The sequence below is a fragment of the Cupressus sempervirens genome, chromosome 11, assembly GCF_028749045.1.
Source record: "Cupressus sempervirens isolate cs-2001-9-10 chromosome 11, ASM2874904v1, whole genome shotgun sequence".
Classification (NCBI taxonomy): domain Eukaryota; kingdom Viridiplantae; phylum Streptophyta; class Pinopsida; order Cupressales; family Cupressaceae; genus Cupressus; species Cupressus sempervirens.
Genome location: NC_143128.1, coordinates 595,549,802 through 595,567,327, shown reverse-complemented (window position 1 = coordinate 595,567,327; position 17,526 = coordinate 595,549,802). Strand labels below are relative to the sequence as shown.

Below are 17,526 nucleotides of genomic sequence, written 5' to 3'. Positions count from 1 at the left end.
TCATCGCCCAAGTATTCTTCTTTAAAATTCTTCCTCAAGAGTAGCAAAATGTTGACCCTTTCTTCTTTGAGGTTGAGAAGAGAGGCTAGAAAATAGGACGTAATGATAATCACAGATAACATCTTAAGATACTGTTGACACAGTATCTATTCTCATTCTCTAGAAACTTGTGCCCTAAAACCATTTTCATAGCATGAATAATGAAATCCACGACCGGCATAGCCTCATTACAAATTGACATGAGGTTTCCATCAAGGATATCACCTAAAAAGGTCTTCTAGTCCTCTTCCAATTTGGATGTCAGGCGAATTGGATTGTCCATCTTAATTCACAATCTATGAAATAACTAACTATAAAACAATGACTATAGACTACAAAGCAATGACTACCAGTCTACCACACCAAGTAAACCAGACTAGAATTTAACGAACACTACAACTACTAGACTAGTGACAACCAAAAATGAGATGAGAAATGACGAAAGAAGAATCTCAATTATCTATAAATAAGCTAAGTGACTAGAAATTTCTTTGATCTTAATCCTAGTCCCTAAACATTTTTCCTTCCAGCATCTAGTTCAATTGTTTAAATGATTAAATCTTTGCAAATCCTCCACATAAATGCAAGTTTGTGCCAAAAAATTTGTGATGTGTGTGGAGCCGATGGAAAAGAGAATGACATCTATTTAATGTCCATTGCAAGTGGTATAAGGTGGAAGGAGACGTGTCACCATTCTGGAGACTTGAACAAGGTCGAGACTTTGTTCGAGAGGTTTGGGCTGAAATAAACCTTCAACCGTTGATATATAATCATTGGATGGTAGTCTGTAGATGGGTGTTATGAACGTATGTTGGAGATTTGATATGTTATTTGAAAATTTTCCAAAAAAAGTCATTACTTCAGACACCAGTTCATGATTGCATGTGTATTGTGTACTAACCAGTAAATACTTAATAGAAAATTAGATTATGATTCACACAGTTTGGAAAGTACTAATTAGATACATCATCTAATTATTGTAAAATAACTAGAGCCAAAAAGAAAACACCATGCCACTGAAATATCAAAAATATCAAATATCAACAAAAAGGGGTTTACTTTGCATTATATTCTTTGTATCTGCTTTATATATATAACTGTTGTGATTTCCCTCAAAAAGCGAAGTGACAAGCTTCCAACCGTTACATTTCATACATTTTTCAAAAATATGTTTTACAAAATAAACCCAAACTAAATTGAGGATTATTCGTGTAACACTTCTTTTATCCTTCAAAACATCCCAAAAGCATTGAAGTTCTAGTTTTGTTGATCCACCACATTTGTAATTTATTCTTCAAAATTAGCAAGATCAAGACCCATTTCAATAAACATTACATGGAGGTTTGTCTTTTCTTGCTCCTTTCCCAACTCTTTGATGGCATCCCACGGATTAGTAAAGAGAGAACATGTGAAACTACTATCATTCCAATAACAAGATCACTTTGCTCATCATCCTCCTCCAAAGTCAAATCTGAGTTGACAACAAGGCTTAGATTTTCATTAGATGATCCCTCTTCCATAGCACTCCCATTTTTGGCAATCAACAATGTTTCTGATAATGGCAACCACTAACCAGGATGTTTGCAATTTAAAGAATATTTATTCAACCAAATTGTATTCTGTCATAAATGCAATAGGACATTCCACATACATGTCATCTTATAGATACCTCACTTTCTTATCACTCTTTGATTTAATACTGAGTGTAATCTTTTGATAATCTGAAAATAGATTTGAAAAATATACGATTACTTTGTAGTCGTTGATTCATTGAGTAATCACGTCATTTTCTAATGCATTCCTCCAACGCATTTTGTTTCACTAGATGGGAAAAATTGCCTAATCCAATATATATTTTTTCCAATAAACGGGAATATTTGCCTCATACAATATATATTTTTTCCAATAAATGGGAAAGATCGTATTATACTATATATCTACTTTTTTTTTTCATCACAAGGGACAAAATTGCCTCTTAAATTATATTTATTTTCTATCACAAGGGGAAAAATTGCCTCAATTTTATGAAATTTTACTATGGTTGGCAAAGAATTGCATCAAAAATTAAACTTTTCTTGACGTCGAAAAGAATTGGCAATAGAATTTTATTTTTTCCCCTAAAACTAATGTTGGATTTGCCACGAATTTATGTATTTTCGGGAAGGAGGTTTCTTAAAGTTATCCTAGCAAAGAAGAAATCAACGACCTTACAATTAAGCAAAATAACATACCCAGGGACAAAGATAGGTCCACACGTGATCCAAGAAACAATCCCCAAGGCCATAGAAAGTCTTGATATCACACGTATCCTTGTCAAAGCCAAACTTGCAAGTTACTTGAGTTGTTAGGAAATAAGCACGCTTTGTACAAAGAAAAGGATAACTATTGTATATGATGGAATTAATTTCCACGAGCATAAGACAAGGATCTTCAATAGGTCGACATTAAGAAGCCAACTGTGAATAAAGAAAGAACACATAGAAAAGGCCATTCTACGAATAGCAGACAGGAAAAATAAACAAAAAATCTTTTTGGTTGATGCAAGATTGCCAAAATACCCAAGATGCTCCTACATCAGACATCTGGGGTAAATAAGGACTAATGTCCACATCAGGATGCCTTGATGATATAAGAAGTATCATAAAGATCCAACTCAGTTTGAGATATCCAAGAACTTTTTTCAACTGGTTTATTCTACCATTGAACAAGATATTCCTTATAATCATTTCCTCTACTGCTCTTATTGATTCTGGTATCCAAAATTTTGTTTATTCCTTCTGCTCTCTTCTTAGGATAATCAGATCTATCAATTGTCTATTCATCAGATTCATAGCACTAGATGTTTGAAATATTGAAAATAGGTGATATATCTGTATCCTAAAGCAATTCAACTTCAAAAGCACTTCCATTATCATGTTTCTTCAAGATCTTACAAGGCCCAAATTTCTTCATTCAACTTACTATATGTACCAATTGGAAATTTATTTTTCTTCAAGTGTACTATTACTTCATCTTCAACTTCAAAAGTTTTCTTTTTTTCTTATCAACTCTCTATTTATATCCTTCATTACTAACATTTAGATTACTCTTCACTTCCTCGTGCAAATTCTTCGTAAAGTCCACAAATTCCTCTTCTTTAGCACTATTCCTCACTTCAGTATCCAATTTCCTCAACTCAGTAGTTCTTTTAAGACTCGTGTCATTTACAATCTCAAAGGGAGTCTTTCTTTTGTTCACTAAATTGTTATATACAAATTCTACTTGTGCCAAAACCAAGTCTCAATTAGATCTCCAATCAAACATCTTAATAAGTTATCCAAACTTATGTTTACAACTTTAGTATGTCCTCTATCTATGCATGAAATGTAGAACTAAACTTAAGCTCAATATTCAACTTCTTACTAAGTGTTCTCCAAAAATAACAACTAAACTTAGCATCTCTAATAGAAACAATGGTCTTAGAAAATCTATGAAAGTCTCACAATCTCTTTGATAAATAGATATGTTGTGTATATTGCATCTAATGTCTTCTTACAAGGTATGAAATGTAGCACTTCAGAAAATATGTCCATCATTACAAAGATAGAACCGTTACCTCTTTGACTTCTAGGTAATCCAAGAAAAAAGTCCATATTCATATCTTCCCAAGGTTTACTAGGAAAAAGAAAAGTTGTGTACAATCCAACATTTTGACTAGTTCCCTTAGCTACTTGACAAATTTGATAACTCTTTACCATTTTCTAAACATCCCTATACAACAGTTGTGACCAAAACTACCTTTCTTAATTCAACTTTATTGTCTTATCAATCCCAAAATGTCTTGCAAGTCCGCCACTATGTTTCTATCATAGATTCTCTTGGTGTGCATAACTAAAATCCCTTAAATAACAAATCTTTCTTAATGAAATAATCAACCCACTTATCTTGTTTATTTGTTATGTGATTCTTAAAATTCTTCTAAGTTTCTGTAAAATCAAGGTCAAATTCATAAAAAAAATTCAAATCCAAGCACTTCAACTCTCATCTTTGTCAACAAACTTTTTCTACTCAATACATCAACTACCTTGTTTGATTGTACACATCTATGCTTCCACACAATAGAAAAGTTCTTCATGTACTCAATCCACTCCATGTCTTTGATTCAACTTACTCTGACTTCCCAAACATTGTATAGCCTTATGATCAATGTACAATACGAATTAATGCCTCCATTTCTTTAATGGATTGAATTATTGCATAAAACTCATGGTCATAGATTGAATCTTTTGTCTTAGCATCATTCAATTTCTCACTATAGAAAGCTATACGGTTACCTTGTTGACTCAAAACAACTTCAATTGTATTCCCACTAGCATCATAAGCAACTTGAAAAACTTTATAAAATCAGGTAAACCAAGCACAAGTAATCATATGACCTTTTCTTTCAATGTCTCAAAGCTTTTATTTGCTCCACGTGTTCATTTGAATTTCATTTTATCACCACACTATATTTGTCATTGCATTACACACCGAATGGAATTTTCAATGAACTTCCTAATGAAATTTGCCAAGCCATGAAATGATCCAAATTCTCCAACATTCTTAGGTGTAAGCCAATCAAGTATATATTTTACCTTTCCAAGATACATCTTCAATCCATCGACAGTAATCACAAAACAAAGGTACACAATTTCATCTTTCATAAAAGAACATTTCTTTAAGTTTATCAACAATTTTTCCTCTTTTAGCCTCTACAACACTTATCTAATATGCATTAGGTGCTCCTCTTTAGTCTTACTATAGATTAATATGTTATCAAGATATACAATTATAATTTTAATAAAGAATTTCTTCAAAAGCTCATTCATCAATCCCATAAAAGTACTAGGTGCATTAGCTAAACCAAAAGGCATAACCAACCACTCATACAAACCTTTGTTAGTCTTAAAATCAATCTTCCATTCATCCCCCTCTCTGAGCCTTATTTGGGGATAGCCACCTTTTAAATCAATCTTGGTGAAGTACTTTTCTCCGCTCAAACAATCCATAATGTAATCTATAGTAGGCTAAGAAAACCTATACTTTGTTGTTATTCTATTTATAGCTCTAGAATCAAAGCACATCCTCCATTCTTCATTTTTCTTAGGTGTCAATACAACAAGTACTGCACAAGGACTCGAGCTTTCTCTAATAAAATCTTTTTCGAGCAATTCTTGCACTTGTCAATTCAATTTCTCATTCTCTGCAAGTGTTAGTCTATGTGGTATTTTATTAGGCAAACTAGCTCTAGGTATCAAATCCATACAATGCTTAATACTTCTTACGGGGGCAATCGATCTAGTACATTATTTGAAATAATATCTTAAAATTCAATCAATAGAGATCCAACCTCGAGTGCATGCTCAAGTTCATCTTATTTCTCGATCTTTTTTGGGATCAAAGTAGACTTTAATTGGAGTATTGTGATTTCCCTTTCTCAACCAAAGACAACAATACTTGTCTCTTTCCATCAGCCCAAATAGTATAATGATTCAATCTACCATTATGCAAAGCTTGTCTCTTTCCATCAGCCCAAATAGTATAATGATTCAATCTACCATCATGCAAAGCTTGTCTCATATTGCCAAGGTCTTCCAATAAGAATATGGAAAGAATTCATAGGAAATTGTCTCCTACTTATCATTGGATGAGCTTAAGGGCCTTTTTAATGATTCATAAAGCACAACACTTTTGTAAATTGGGTTGCAAGCAGAGTGGGTTTAACCATGGAGGGAACACCACAGTTACGAGCACTCAAGCTGAAGTAGTACTGGGATGGGTGACATCTCGGGAGGTCTCGATGGTTCACCTCTATGATATCACCTAGATCTGTTCCATTTATTGTCATGAGAGATGGATTCGTGTTGAACCGCTACTCATGAAATATGGGTCGATGAGTTTGACTCAAAAACTACACATTTAAATCCTGATAGCAATATCACAATTATAAGTTTAACTTGATTATTACCACCATTTTTTCTCATTATTTATAAATACAAATACCAGGGTGCTTGGTTAATTCCCCATGCATCTTTTCTGATTTTTATGGCTAGTCGCCGTGCAACCCATTGGGACCGCAATCAAAGAAAGTCATGTTAACACTCGCCAGGCAACCCATTGAGACCGCAAAGAAAGAAAAGTAATGTCAACACTCGCCGTGCAACCCATTGAAACCGCAAACAAAGAAAAGTCATGTCAAAACACTTTGTTTCATATGATCTAACGCCACGAGTTTTACAATGCCAATTCATTTAACCCGGGACCACACCCAGAATTTAAAGCACTCGGAATAAGCACCCGTCCAAATTAAAAATAAACCAACTAAAGAAGAATACTAAATATTCACGAACGCAGTTTACTCCTAGCAGAAACAAGGAGTGTTTCTGACAGATGACAACGCAGTTTGCCCGTCAGCTAGAGCAGCAAAGATTTTGCTCCATCTAACATTTGGAAATACTTTGGATGGAAAAGACATAATGCGCAAGAAATGAAACTAGAATTTCAGCTGGGCAAAATATGTTTGCTGATGACCTTTAATTTAAATTGACTAATTATATAAACATTACAAAAACAAACCAGAGATATTTTAAATACAAAATTATAAGATTGTTCAACGTAAACTATAGTTGTACTAGAATTGAAGGGAAGTCCAGATGAATCGCAAGAAACTTTAAATGGATTGGACTTCAACTATAGAGGTGAAAACTATTGCAATCAAATGTAATTTTATCTTAAGTGAATACCATGAAACATCGACTACACTTCAATGCAAGCCGACTTGTATATTTCTGGAAGAAAAACCTTCTCATCGTATGTTTGAGAAGGTTAATAAAAGCATGTTGTCTTTTCTTTTTTAAATCACAGTGTTGGGGGCATGGTTCGAGATTCAACTATAAAAACCTTTCATAGGTAAAAAGCTTTCTCAACTCAGGTCTCTAATAGGGTAAACGGCCTGGTAATATTTAGTGCCTTTTTGTGGCACAGAATACAGCAAAGGCCTTGACAAAGCCTAAACATTTTTTCTTTACTGTATAGAATTCAAAATACTGAGTCAGTTTACCTGAAACAATTCATAAACCATACTTGGCAGAATAACATTGTCCCCTTACATAGCTCATGATTTGTTTAACTTAACAATATTACAGAGAATGACATCTTTCAAGTGATTTTGCAGCCCAAACCATTGAAAAGCTCCCAACTGGCAATGTACCAGAATTAACATTTCAAAACGAACTCTTCAAAACAGAAACTGGGTGGAAAAACAACTTCCCCGGTATCTCATGATGCCTTAGTTGCCCATTTCCATACTTTAAGTTCCCCCATTCCATCTCCTGTGAAAAATAATCCTCCAGGTCCAACTTGGAATGCACGCACCTCCATCTTGGAAATTATTTTGCCTCTTTCACTAAACCTGGAAACATCAATTGAGAATGTTAATAGAACAAACATTAATCAATACAAGTCTCTCTAGCACATCAGAATTGATGACCGGTATACCAAATACATTGCAATGGTAATATATAAGAGTTTTCCACAACAAAAAAGTTTCCCAAACTAGAATCGTGAGCTTAAAATATCCCAATCTTAGCTTCCACAGAAATTTCGAAGTGAAATATAAAAGCATCGTCTACAACATTTTAGGTGATGCTTTCCCAGTTCTTAACATTGTGTAAGGGTTTAAGGGTTCTTAACATCATTTAAGCCTTATACAACTACAAAAAGAAAAAAAGCATTTACCACACCTCCCAATTTCAACATTAAGAAGACTATTTTCACTTGTTTGCAACACTCGAGGACATGACCATTTTTCCTTGTTCATGAGACTTGAGTGCATGTCCAGTGTGCGAGGACATGTCCAATGTGTGGGATCCATACTAGATTCAGACTCCCCTTTAAATTATAATATTATTAGTCTATCACACTGGACATGTCCAATGTGTGGGATCCATACTAGATTCAGACTCCCCTTTAAATTATAATATTATTAGTCTATCACACTGGACATATCCAATATGTGGGATTCATACTAGATTCAGACTCCCCTTTAAATTATAATATTATTAGTCTATATTTTTTGTCTACAGGTTCCAAATTTCAAGTTCAGTTCATATCAACTGGACCAGATGCCACTAGAGCATCTGCTTGACACACTGTGAACTAGCATCTATAGTGATGAAATTATAGTTCAACAGTACTGACAGTTATAGAAACTAGTATCAGATCATAGCACTTAAAATTGTACTTACACCACCCAGGGGGATGGGGAACGGAGGGACAAGTTTCCAAACAGAGGGGCCTCAAAAGCAATGCGATCATCAAAAGAGTCTTTCACAAAACCTTAGCTCGTGACAAAATTCGCAGCTAAGTTGTGGAGATGTTGGGTTGTGTTGCACTCAACATCCATTTTCTCCCATTGAAATTTTTCGTGGATAACTTTGGTACTCGGGCTCAAAGACACGGTGCTTAGTCAGAAAAGTTGGATGATCAATTCACAACATGTTTTTGTTCAGGCTTGAGTGCCGTTTTTTAATCCTCTGGCAGCCAATCCATACAGCGGTTCAATCTGGGTTAACCTCTACAATTTACCTGTTGAATTCTGGCCTATTAGGGTTTTGGAATCGATTGGTAACTCCCTCGGCCGGACTATCGTTGTTGATATGGGAGTCGATGACTTTGTTAGAGCCGCCAAAATCTATGTTCTAGCCATTTATCAAATTCCTAAATCCATATGCTTGGCATCACCCAATGGAGATTGGATTCAACATCTGGAAGTTGAAAATAACCACAAATTTTGTCTTTGGTGCCGAAGGCTGTAATGTCCCCTTTTTCTGGGACATTAAAAATCGATAGGCCAATCCCATATGTGACCTTTGAGGACTTAATACAGAATTATTAAGTCAATTTTTAATTAAAGGAGATATATAAGAGATGAGTTGGCACGAGGGATAGGAACAAGAGTACAGAAGTTGAAGTCACAGGTTGGGTCTTTTAAAGGAGTAAGAGAAGCTCATTTTGGAATTCTTGGTTTATGATTCAGATTTCAGTTTCTCTCTAGAGAATTATTTGGAAAGCTTCAGCTTTCATCCAACTTGAGGATGTAAACCCTCGTGTCGGTAGACAGCAGACGAAACCCATTGTCCGTGGAGACATCACTTCATGTGTCTCACATGTGCTTACAGGTTCTTTTCTTAGTATTCCAATCCGACAGTAAAACTGTGTTGAAGATTGGATTTTCGAATGCTAGTTATTGTATTGCTGATGTATAATGCAATAACATATTTTAAGGTATTTTAAGAGAATCTACTGGTTTACATTGTTGGTTTATTTTGCATCTTCATCTGTTTATGTTCTCAAAATTATATTGAAATAAAAATCGGGTCAATATCTATTGGTGATATTACAAAGTCGTAAACATTGAGAAGCAGCTTGTCTTGTTGCCTTGGCCAAATGGTGGACTCCAAAACAGAAGTTGGGGGTCAACACTAATCTCCCCTCCCATGCCCCTACTAATATTGCTGCCCTTCCATCACCTAATGTGTCCAATTCAATCACACCATGCATGGTCCAGGGCACACATCTCAATCTGCACGCTGAATCTTCTAATGCACATGATGATTACCAATGCCCATCGAACATGAATGAACAACATCTTAACCTTCAAGCTTATTTTTCTAATGCACATGTTGAACCAAGCAGAAATGCGCTCTTCCTGGATGTGGCTCCTAAGTTGTTGAGTTTTCCCGAGGATAAGATAGATGAGAACAACTTCATGGATGAACTGGACATTGTGGAACTGAGGTCAATTTCTCAATCGGCAACACAATTGCTGAAGACTGATCCCATTTGCAAATGTGTGGGAAGGAAAACGAATAAACAAAAGCGGGAGGAGGTTGCCCGAGCTTCTGACCAGGCATCAATTAAGTCTTACCTCACACATTGACACCCTCCCCTGGACTGCGTTGAGAATGTTCACTTGGAATATTGGGGCCTCAATGCACCGAATTGGAGGTGCATGTTTAGGGGTCATTTGGACCACCTACCACGCAATTTCCTTTTGTACTGAATCGAGGCTATCTAGAGATTCATGTGACAAGTTATTGCAGTCTTTGAAAGGATTGTTTGGTATTTTCAGCTATGCTATTGGTGCTCCTAATGGTTCGGGAATCCTTTGGTAGGAAAGCTAAGTGGGTGTTTTCATCCTTCTTTGCACCAAATTATGAATCTCGGGTGTGGTGTCTTGTCATACTTCTAACCTCAATTTCATAATTAGGCATGTCGAATCTGAGGTTCCGTTGTCTGTCTGCTACTATTGGTGTCTGTTAATTTTTTTATTACTTGTTTTTCTCTGTATCTATTGTTGGGGATATGTGCATTTATCCCACGTGGTGAGGCAATCCCCTTGCAGTTTTCTGGTCTGTATGACCTTATGTAAAATCATTCTGATATTAATATATGGGTGCTATCCTCTTGGTAGCGATTTGCTTAAAAAAAAGACTGGAGGCAAGAGATATTGCTGAACAATATATGCATGCTGTCTCTATGACAATGGTCTTCATTTCAACTTGGGGAAGGAAATGACGTCAGCAATTAATAGAGCACCTATTGGTTTCACAAGTCCTAGGTATGAAAAGTTGTGCATTACCTTATACCTCCCTTCAACAGATTAAAGATTCTTGAATTTAATCAGGTGTTTCTATTGTTTTCGATGGATGGAAAGATATCAGAAACTGTCAATTGATAAATGTTAATAGTGCCCCACAGAGGGACAATGTATTTTAAGACAGGTCACAGGGAATTGTGAAGGGGAAATGAAAGATGCAAAGTTCATTTCTAATATCTTCATTGAGTCCATAACGATGGTGGGTAATGATAATGTGGTCTAGGTAATTACCGACAGTGCAAAAAATTGTAGGGTTCCATTGTACACTCCCTCAACTTGGTGATGCATTAAATTGGCACTCAAAAAGAGTGGATGTAACAAATATACAAAGAGGACAAGGAGATCTAGATGTTTGTGATGAACAACCAAATTTCACAAACAATGTTCAGAGCTTTCTCGTGCTTGGAGTTGTTAAAGAAAAACTCAATTAATTTTTTTAGGTCATGTTCAGTGTTAATTTGTATATAAATATGCTTATATTTATAAAAAAATTATGTGCTATTTGTGTATTGTTATTAACCTACAATTAACATGAGCATGAATTGTTGAGACCCAATTTGCATCTTATACAATTGTTACAAGATGACTTTTGAAGGTGCGAGAGGTATTGGGTCAAATGCTTATTTGCAACCAATAAGGTACATAAGGTTTCAAACTTAGTGAGGGCCCAAAAGGTTAAGTCATCGGTCTTGGATGACAATTGATCGGCTGGGATTAAATATGTATTTGAATTCACCAAGCCTATCATGTTTATGCGTTGATTTGCTGATAGAAATGTTCCAAACTTAGAGAGGGCCCAAAAGGTTATGTCATTGGTCTTGGATGACAATTGATGGGTTGGGTGTAAATATGTTTCGAATTCACCAAGCCTATCATGATTATGCTCTGATCTTCTGATACAAATGCACCCTGCTTGGGGGATGTCCATGATGGCATGGACACAATTGGTAAAGAAAGTAAAATTGGCAATACAAAAACATTGAGGATGACCTTATAGAATGTGATACTTTTGCAAAAAGGTGGAACCAATCATTCATCATCATTGGGAAAATATGACCACGCCATTGCACCACCTTACACATGCTCTATCTTTGAGGTACTATAGCAAGAAAAAACATTCTATGCCAAGGAGATTGGCACAAAATAGAGATGTTGTAGTTGCTACACAAGTCAGCGATAACTAGACTGTTCCAAGATGAAGATGTGGGGAAAAAAGTTAGGATAGAATTTGGCATGTTTTCCTCCAGAAGAAGTCACACTTCAACAACTATTAATGACCGATACGACATGGATGTTGTCACATGGCAATACATTCCTTGTCAACATATCTATGCATAGGTTTCTCCCATGCACATCACTACCTAGCTCCAAACAGGTAACATTAGTTGAAAAAGATCGGGATATATAACCTTCTAATATATACATACGTACCACAACACATCCAAAACCCAAAAATAATCACGTATCAACATACAAGGTTCTCCTATGTGGATTACTACCTAGCTCCAAATAGGTAACTTAGGTTTAAAAAGATTGATAATGCCTATCAATTATTACCAACTACCTTTGACTAGGTAAAAATATTGCAATTCTTCATCTACATTAATTTTGCAAAGGACTGATCACAATTATACAGTGCATCTATAAACTCAAATAAGAGTATATTCAATTTTTTAGTTTATTAAACTATTTAACAAGTTATAAATGGCAATATTTCTTCAGCTGTGCAGATTTGTGGTAGAAAGTTTATAGTGCCACAAGATCTAATCTTCAAAAACTTGTAGTCCACATTTTAACTTAGCCTTGTAGTGCTTTTTGTTGTACTTCTGCAAATGACTGGAGTGTTTTGGAGGTCATTTACACAAAGAAGTGCAATAAGTTGACTCAAAAGTGCTTGAATTATCTTGTCTATGTAGGAGAACCTTCAGTTGCACAAAAAGGTGCAAAGGGCAAAGTTCACATGAGGCACTTGACATTGACAACATTGATCAATATTCCATTTGGATTGTTGAGCTTGATGATGATGTTGTGGATCCACTATTAATTAACTAATGATGGGTTATTTGATTCAGCGTGGGAAGCAGTTGAATGGGAATCAAAAAAGACAAGATATGAACTATGAAGTGGTAGAAGGCAAGGTTGGTCAACCAGTAGAGACAGTTTCCTCAAATACACAGCTTGAACCTTGTCCTATAACTATGGATGAAGCACTGATTGAGGATATTACAATTGTACCATCAACATCAGCAACAACAAACTCTTATGAGGTCTGTATTGTGAAAAATATAGTGCTGAAAATACAAAGAGAAAAATAATGCATAAACACATAGATTAATATGGATAAATCTAGTAAAAGATTACCAGGAAAGAAACACAAACAAAGATCTTTCGTATTATTTCTCAGGAATATTTCTCCAGACAAACTTAATACTAAAGATTATTATGAACTTCCAAGTCAAAGTTTGGTGATGCAATGAAACACATGCTGAGAAGGGTAGATGAAAAAGGACAACATCAAGTCGGACAAGCTGATAAACATATTAAACACAATACTTAGCCACATTAGCACTTCAGGGTTGACCAGGGTTGAGACCTCTAACAAGGTCTAGTCCTCTAGTAAGGACTCATACTAAATGCAATGTAACGACTCCTAATAGGTTCAAAACTCTTTAAAGAGAACTTTCAAATTAGTGCATAGTTGTGGGTACCATCTCCACCGGGGTTTCCCCTTGGCCAGGGTTTCCTCAAAAACAGATCATGGTGTTATGAGTTCTTTATTGTTTTAAGTTTTACTTTCCTGTATTGTTATATGTGGATGTTAATGGTTAAGTTGCAAAGTTGTTTATTGGTTTGAAAGTGTTGCAACACTGATTCATACCCACCCCCTGCCCCCCGAATGTTGATCCCAACAAAACTGTTTCAATACTAATGAAGAGATAGAAAGGCTTGTGATAGAAAAATTTAGGGCTGCCATGTGGGCAAAGCAAATGGAGCCAAAAAAAAATGTCAATCATCTGAAAGAGTTCGGGCCCATTTCGGATCATGACGAAAAGGTCTACTTATGGGTGGCAAATAAGGGTACAGCTAGATTGTTAGTAGCATGACAAAGAACGAGGTCTCATCACCTAAGTTGTGAGAGAGGTAGATGGACAGTTCCCAAAGAGGTTTGGGAAGAAAGAACATGTTCTTTCAGCAAAAAGGGAGTTATTAAAACTGGATGGCACTTTATCCATGAATATGTTGCTTACCAAGATATTCATGGCTGGTATGAGAACAACCTCAAGTTGGGCTTATCTAAACCAACTCTTCAAAGATGCAAGGCTTCACAAAACTGTATGTTTTCTAATCAAGATCTATAGCCCGATAGCTGACATCAAGAACATGAAAATGACCAAGGATTTGATTATTAGCCCCTTACCCTGCGGGTCTTGTGGGCATCACTAGAATTCATTCCTTCATTCATTCACTATCCAAGACAAAGTTAAGATTGTCACAATTAACAAATTAGATGTCTTTTTTAAATCAACCAATCACACTGTAAACTCTCTTGTGTCATTGTGATGTATTATAATATTTTGTATTAGTCACCAATAGTTTACTAGAACAAATTTAAACTTCATTAAATAAATGCATGACACGGTTCAACAACAAATTATTTGAAATTCGTAATAGCATAAATCAACTGATAACTTATTGATTTTACCGCATAAAACCAAAAAAAATCAGCCTTAATTTTTACCACAAGCCCATAATTCCAACAATTTACAGAAATAAGAGAATATAACTGTAATTTCTGCAAGATGCCACTAAAAAGATCAGGAAAAAAGCAAAATGCTAGAAGAAATGTACTTGAAGAGCAGTCACTAATATCTGCAATTTTGAACCAAAATAAGTGGAGCAGATTGTCCTCAAAAATAGAAAAGTAACTGGATTATTTAAATAGTCAACAAACTCTCTTACTCAAAGTCCAGAGTTGGTATCTACTAGTTTGGTCCATGCATCAGATCCCTAGAAACACAGACAGTTGTAACATTTTTGAAGTTCAAAAAATGGCAGAATTACAACACTCAACGTCAATTTATCTAGTACTGAAGCTTGAATTGTAGCTCAGTTGTGGTCCATATGCAAATTTCTAATGTCTCTCTGTATTTATATCCACAGACATTAACTACCTGTTTTATAAAGATATAGCCTGATCTACAAATTCTAAGGGCGAATCTTTTCATCAACTTTTTAGGTTGATATTCTATTACATCGTTTATTTCCCACACGTAATTAGACTTTAATTGGCACGTGCACAGTGCATCCAACTACAAACACTTCTAAATGTGTGTGTGCGCGCATGCACGCGCGCGTGTGATCAATACACATTAAAAGTATGTTTTACCAGTGAGGCACTGAATTTGTGAATAATTTAAATACAAAACATTATTTGAGCATGTGAGAGATGTTCAAGCTCTATAAAATAAACAAATTCTAAGGACGAATCTTTTCATCAACTTTTTACGTTGATATTCTATTGCATACTTTATTCCCACGTGTAATTAGATTTTAATTGACATTTGCACAGTGCATCCAACTACAAGCATTTTATATTATATATATATGATCGATACAGGTTAAAGTACATTTTAGCAGTGAGGCACTGAATTTGTCAATAATTTAAATAGAAAACATTATCTGAGCATGTAAGAAGTGTTCAGGCTTGAAAAAATAAACATTCAGCATGTGTAACACTTACGATGGAAGATCATATAGTCGCACACTGTTGTCATTACAAGAACAAAGTAAAACAGGCTTTGCCTGTTCATCATGCATTCCACATAATGCCAAGATACCCTGTGAAGGCAATAAGAATGTGTTATTCAATTTCAAAAATAAGTGAAGTGCATCTTCTTATGGTACTTAATTCACTTACGTCAATAGAAAAGCAAGCAATATGAGCTATTAACTTTAAGTAATTTATAGGCGCCAGATAAAAAGTAGTCGTACAGAAGAACTGCATGATATTGGAAATAACAAAGTGACTTATGTCTTGTGAAGGATTGTTAGGTCAGAGTAATGATCTCTGAAAACATTTAGAGAAGCACCAGCAACATGAATAGTCCGAATACAAAAAGGATTGGAATAAAGTTGTCTTCAGAGTTCAAATTAGTTTGTAATTGATGAATAACTGATGTCAACAAGTAGTTGTTAGTGCTGCAGTAACAGCCTAGCAATAGTCCTTGTGCACAGTGTTTTTAGATCGAAAGCACAGAATGCAACCATAACAAGGTGGCTCTAGAAGTTGCTAAACCCATCACATTAAGTTAAAATAGCATTAGTATAAAGATAGAGCTTGAATACAGAATAGAGACCAAAAGGACTTCTTAGAATTCAAGTAAACATGCCCTGACTCAAGACATGGTAGAGAATGTTGATTGTAGTAGAAGGATTGTGCCTGAACTTAACTGTGCCTTAGCAAGCAGGCCCAGGTTGGCGCTTCCCACATCACACGCCATGAATGTCAAAACACTTGATCCAGAAAACAGAAATATGCATGGAAACACTGGTATGGACTGCCTAGAAAGGTATGGGGGAAATGGCCAAGACACAAAGGTGACATGGGACTAAAGATACATTTCAATTGTATGTATGATTTCCAACAGGCATTCAAAGCAAACATTTTCTCTGGTTCTATTGTTAGACAATTTTGCCACTCTTGTTTAAATAATGCTTTTAGTATCGACAACCATGTTAGATTCCATACAATGTTAGTGATTTCTAGCCCATTATGCTCAAGAATTCTAAGGATGACAAACTGATTGGCAAGTTGAATGGACTTCGTTATTAGTTCTAGTATATGGGTTGTAGCCAGTATGCCAGATTTTGCATACTTAGGGCACCAGGTAAAACAACCATCTTTTGTGATAGGTTGCCTGTAATATTTCTGATGACTATATGCTTGGTAAAAACTCACAAGATGACTTATGTTTCTGATTCAAAAAATGCTTCTGTAATACAACAGACACGGCTGGAATTTAGATGATTGGCACTACAATTAGTTACTAATCAAATCTGCAATCACAATTTAGAATTTCAAACAATATATACATTCCACGTGAGTTGAGTTTATAACCATTACTCCAATTACAAAAATGTATTATTTACAGTTATAATCATCACTCCAATTACAAATATTTCAAGTGTTGTTCTAATCCATAACACCATAGCTGAAAAAGTCAGACTCGGTAAGCCCACCAATTTTTACAACTCAAGACTACTCAAAAACTAGGGGAAAAAATCAGCAATAACATGGTAACTTTATCAAACATTTGAAAATACATTTTTTAAATTATTCTTAAAAACACACAGATTGAATTTATAGAATATATTACAAAGTTTATGGGTACGTGAGTATGGTAGGTCGATACAACAATAGTCTTGGAGAAGTGTGTGCATGAGTGTGTGTATGCATATTTATACAAATTAATGCCATAAACTTATTTTTAAATTGTATTGCAATAAACAATATTGAGAGAATATTATTTAGCCCATAATATCGTTTATTTATTGATATTTCTTTTTTAAATTGATCATTACTAAAGTCTAATATTTATGATACGTTGTTTGTGTTTTTAAGTTTAATTTAATGAAACCACTTACTTCAATCTACTAAAATACCACACAATGCCATAGCCCCATTGAAACTCAGCATGTATGATTATACTACATGCACCAAGTCCTTGGAAATTAAAGAAAATCAAGGAGTCACATGGGTCAAGCAATCATCGAGTTTGTCGCATTGAAATGAAAAACTCAAACAAAAA

At 35.1% G+C, this 17,526-nt stretch overlaps 1 protein-coding gene across 1 annotated transcript in view; it reads right to left on the bottom strand.

Annotated features, from left to right (window-relative positions):
* Positions 1 to 6,814: 6,814 nt before the first annotated feature.
* LOC149531079 (zinc finger CCCH domain-containing protein 63-like) overlaps positions 6,815 to 17,526 on the bottom strand; it is a 49,735-nt gene continuing 39,023 nt past the window's right edge. Inside the window, exons 9-10 of the mRNA XM_089811882.1 lie at positions 15,459 to 15,556; positions 6,815 to 7,468 (exon numbers count right to left, since the gene is read on the bottom strand). Coding sequence (XP_089668008.1) covers positions 7,336 to 7,468; positions 15,459 to 15,556 — 231 coding nt within the window. The 3' untranslated portion in view covers positions 6,815 to 7,335. The remainder of the gene's footprint in view (positions 7,469 to 15,458; positions 15,557 to 17,526) is intronic.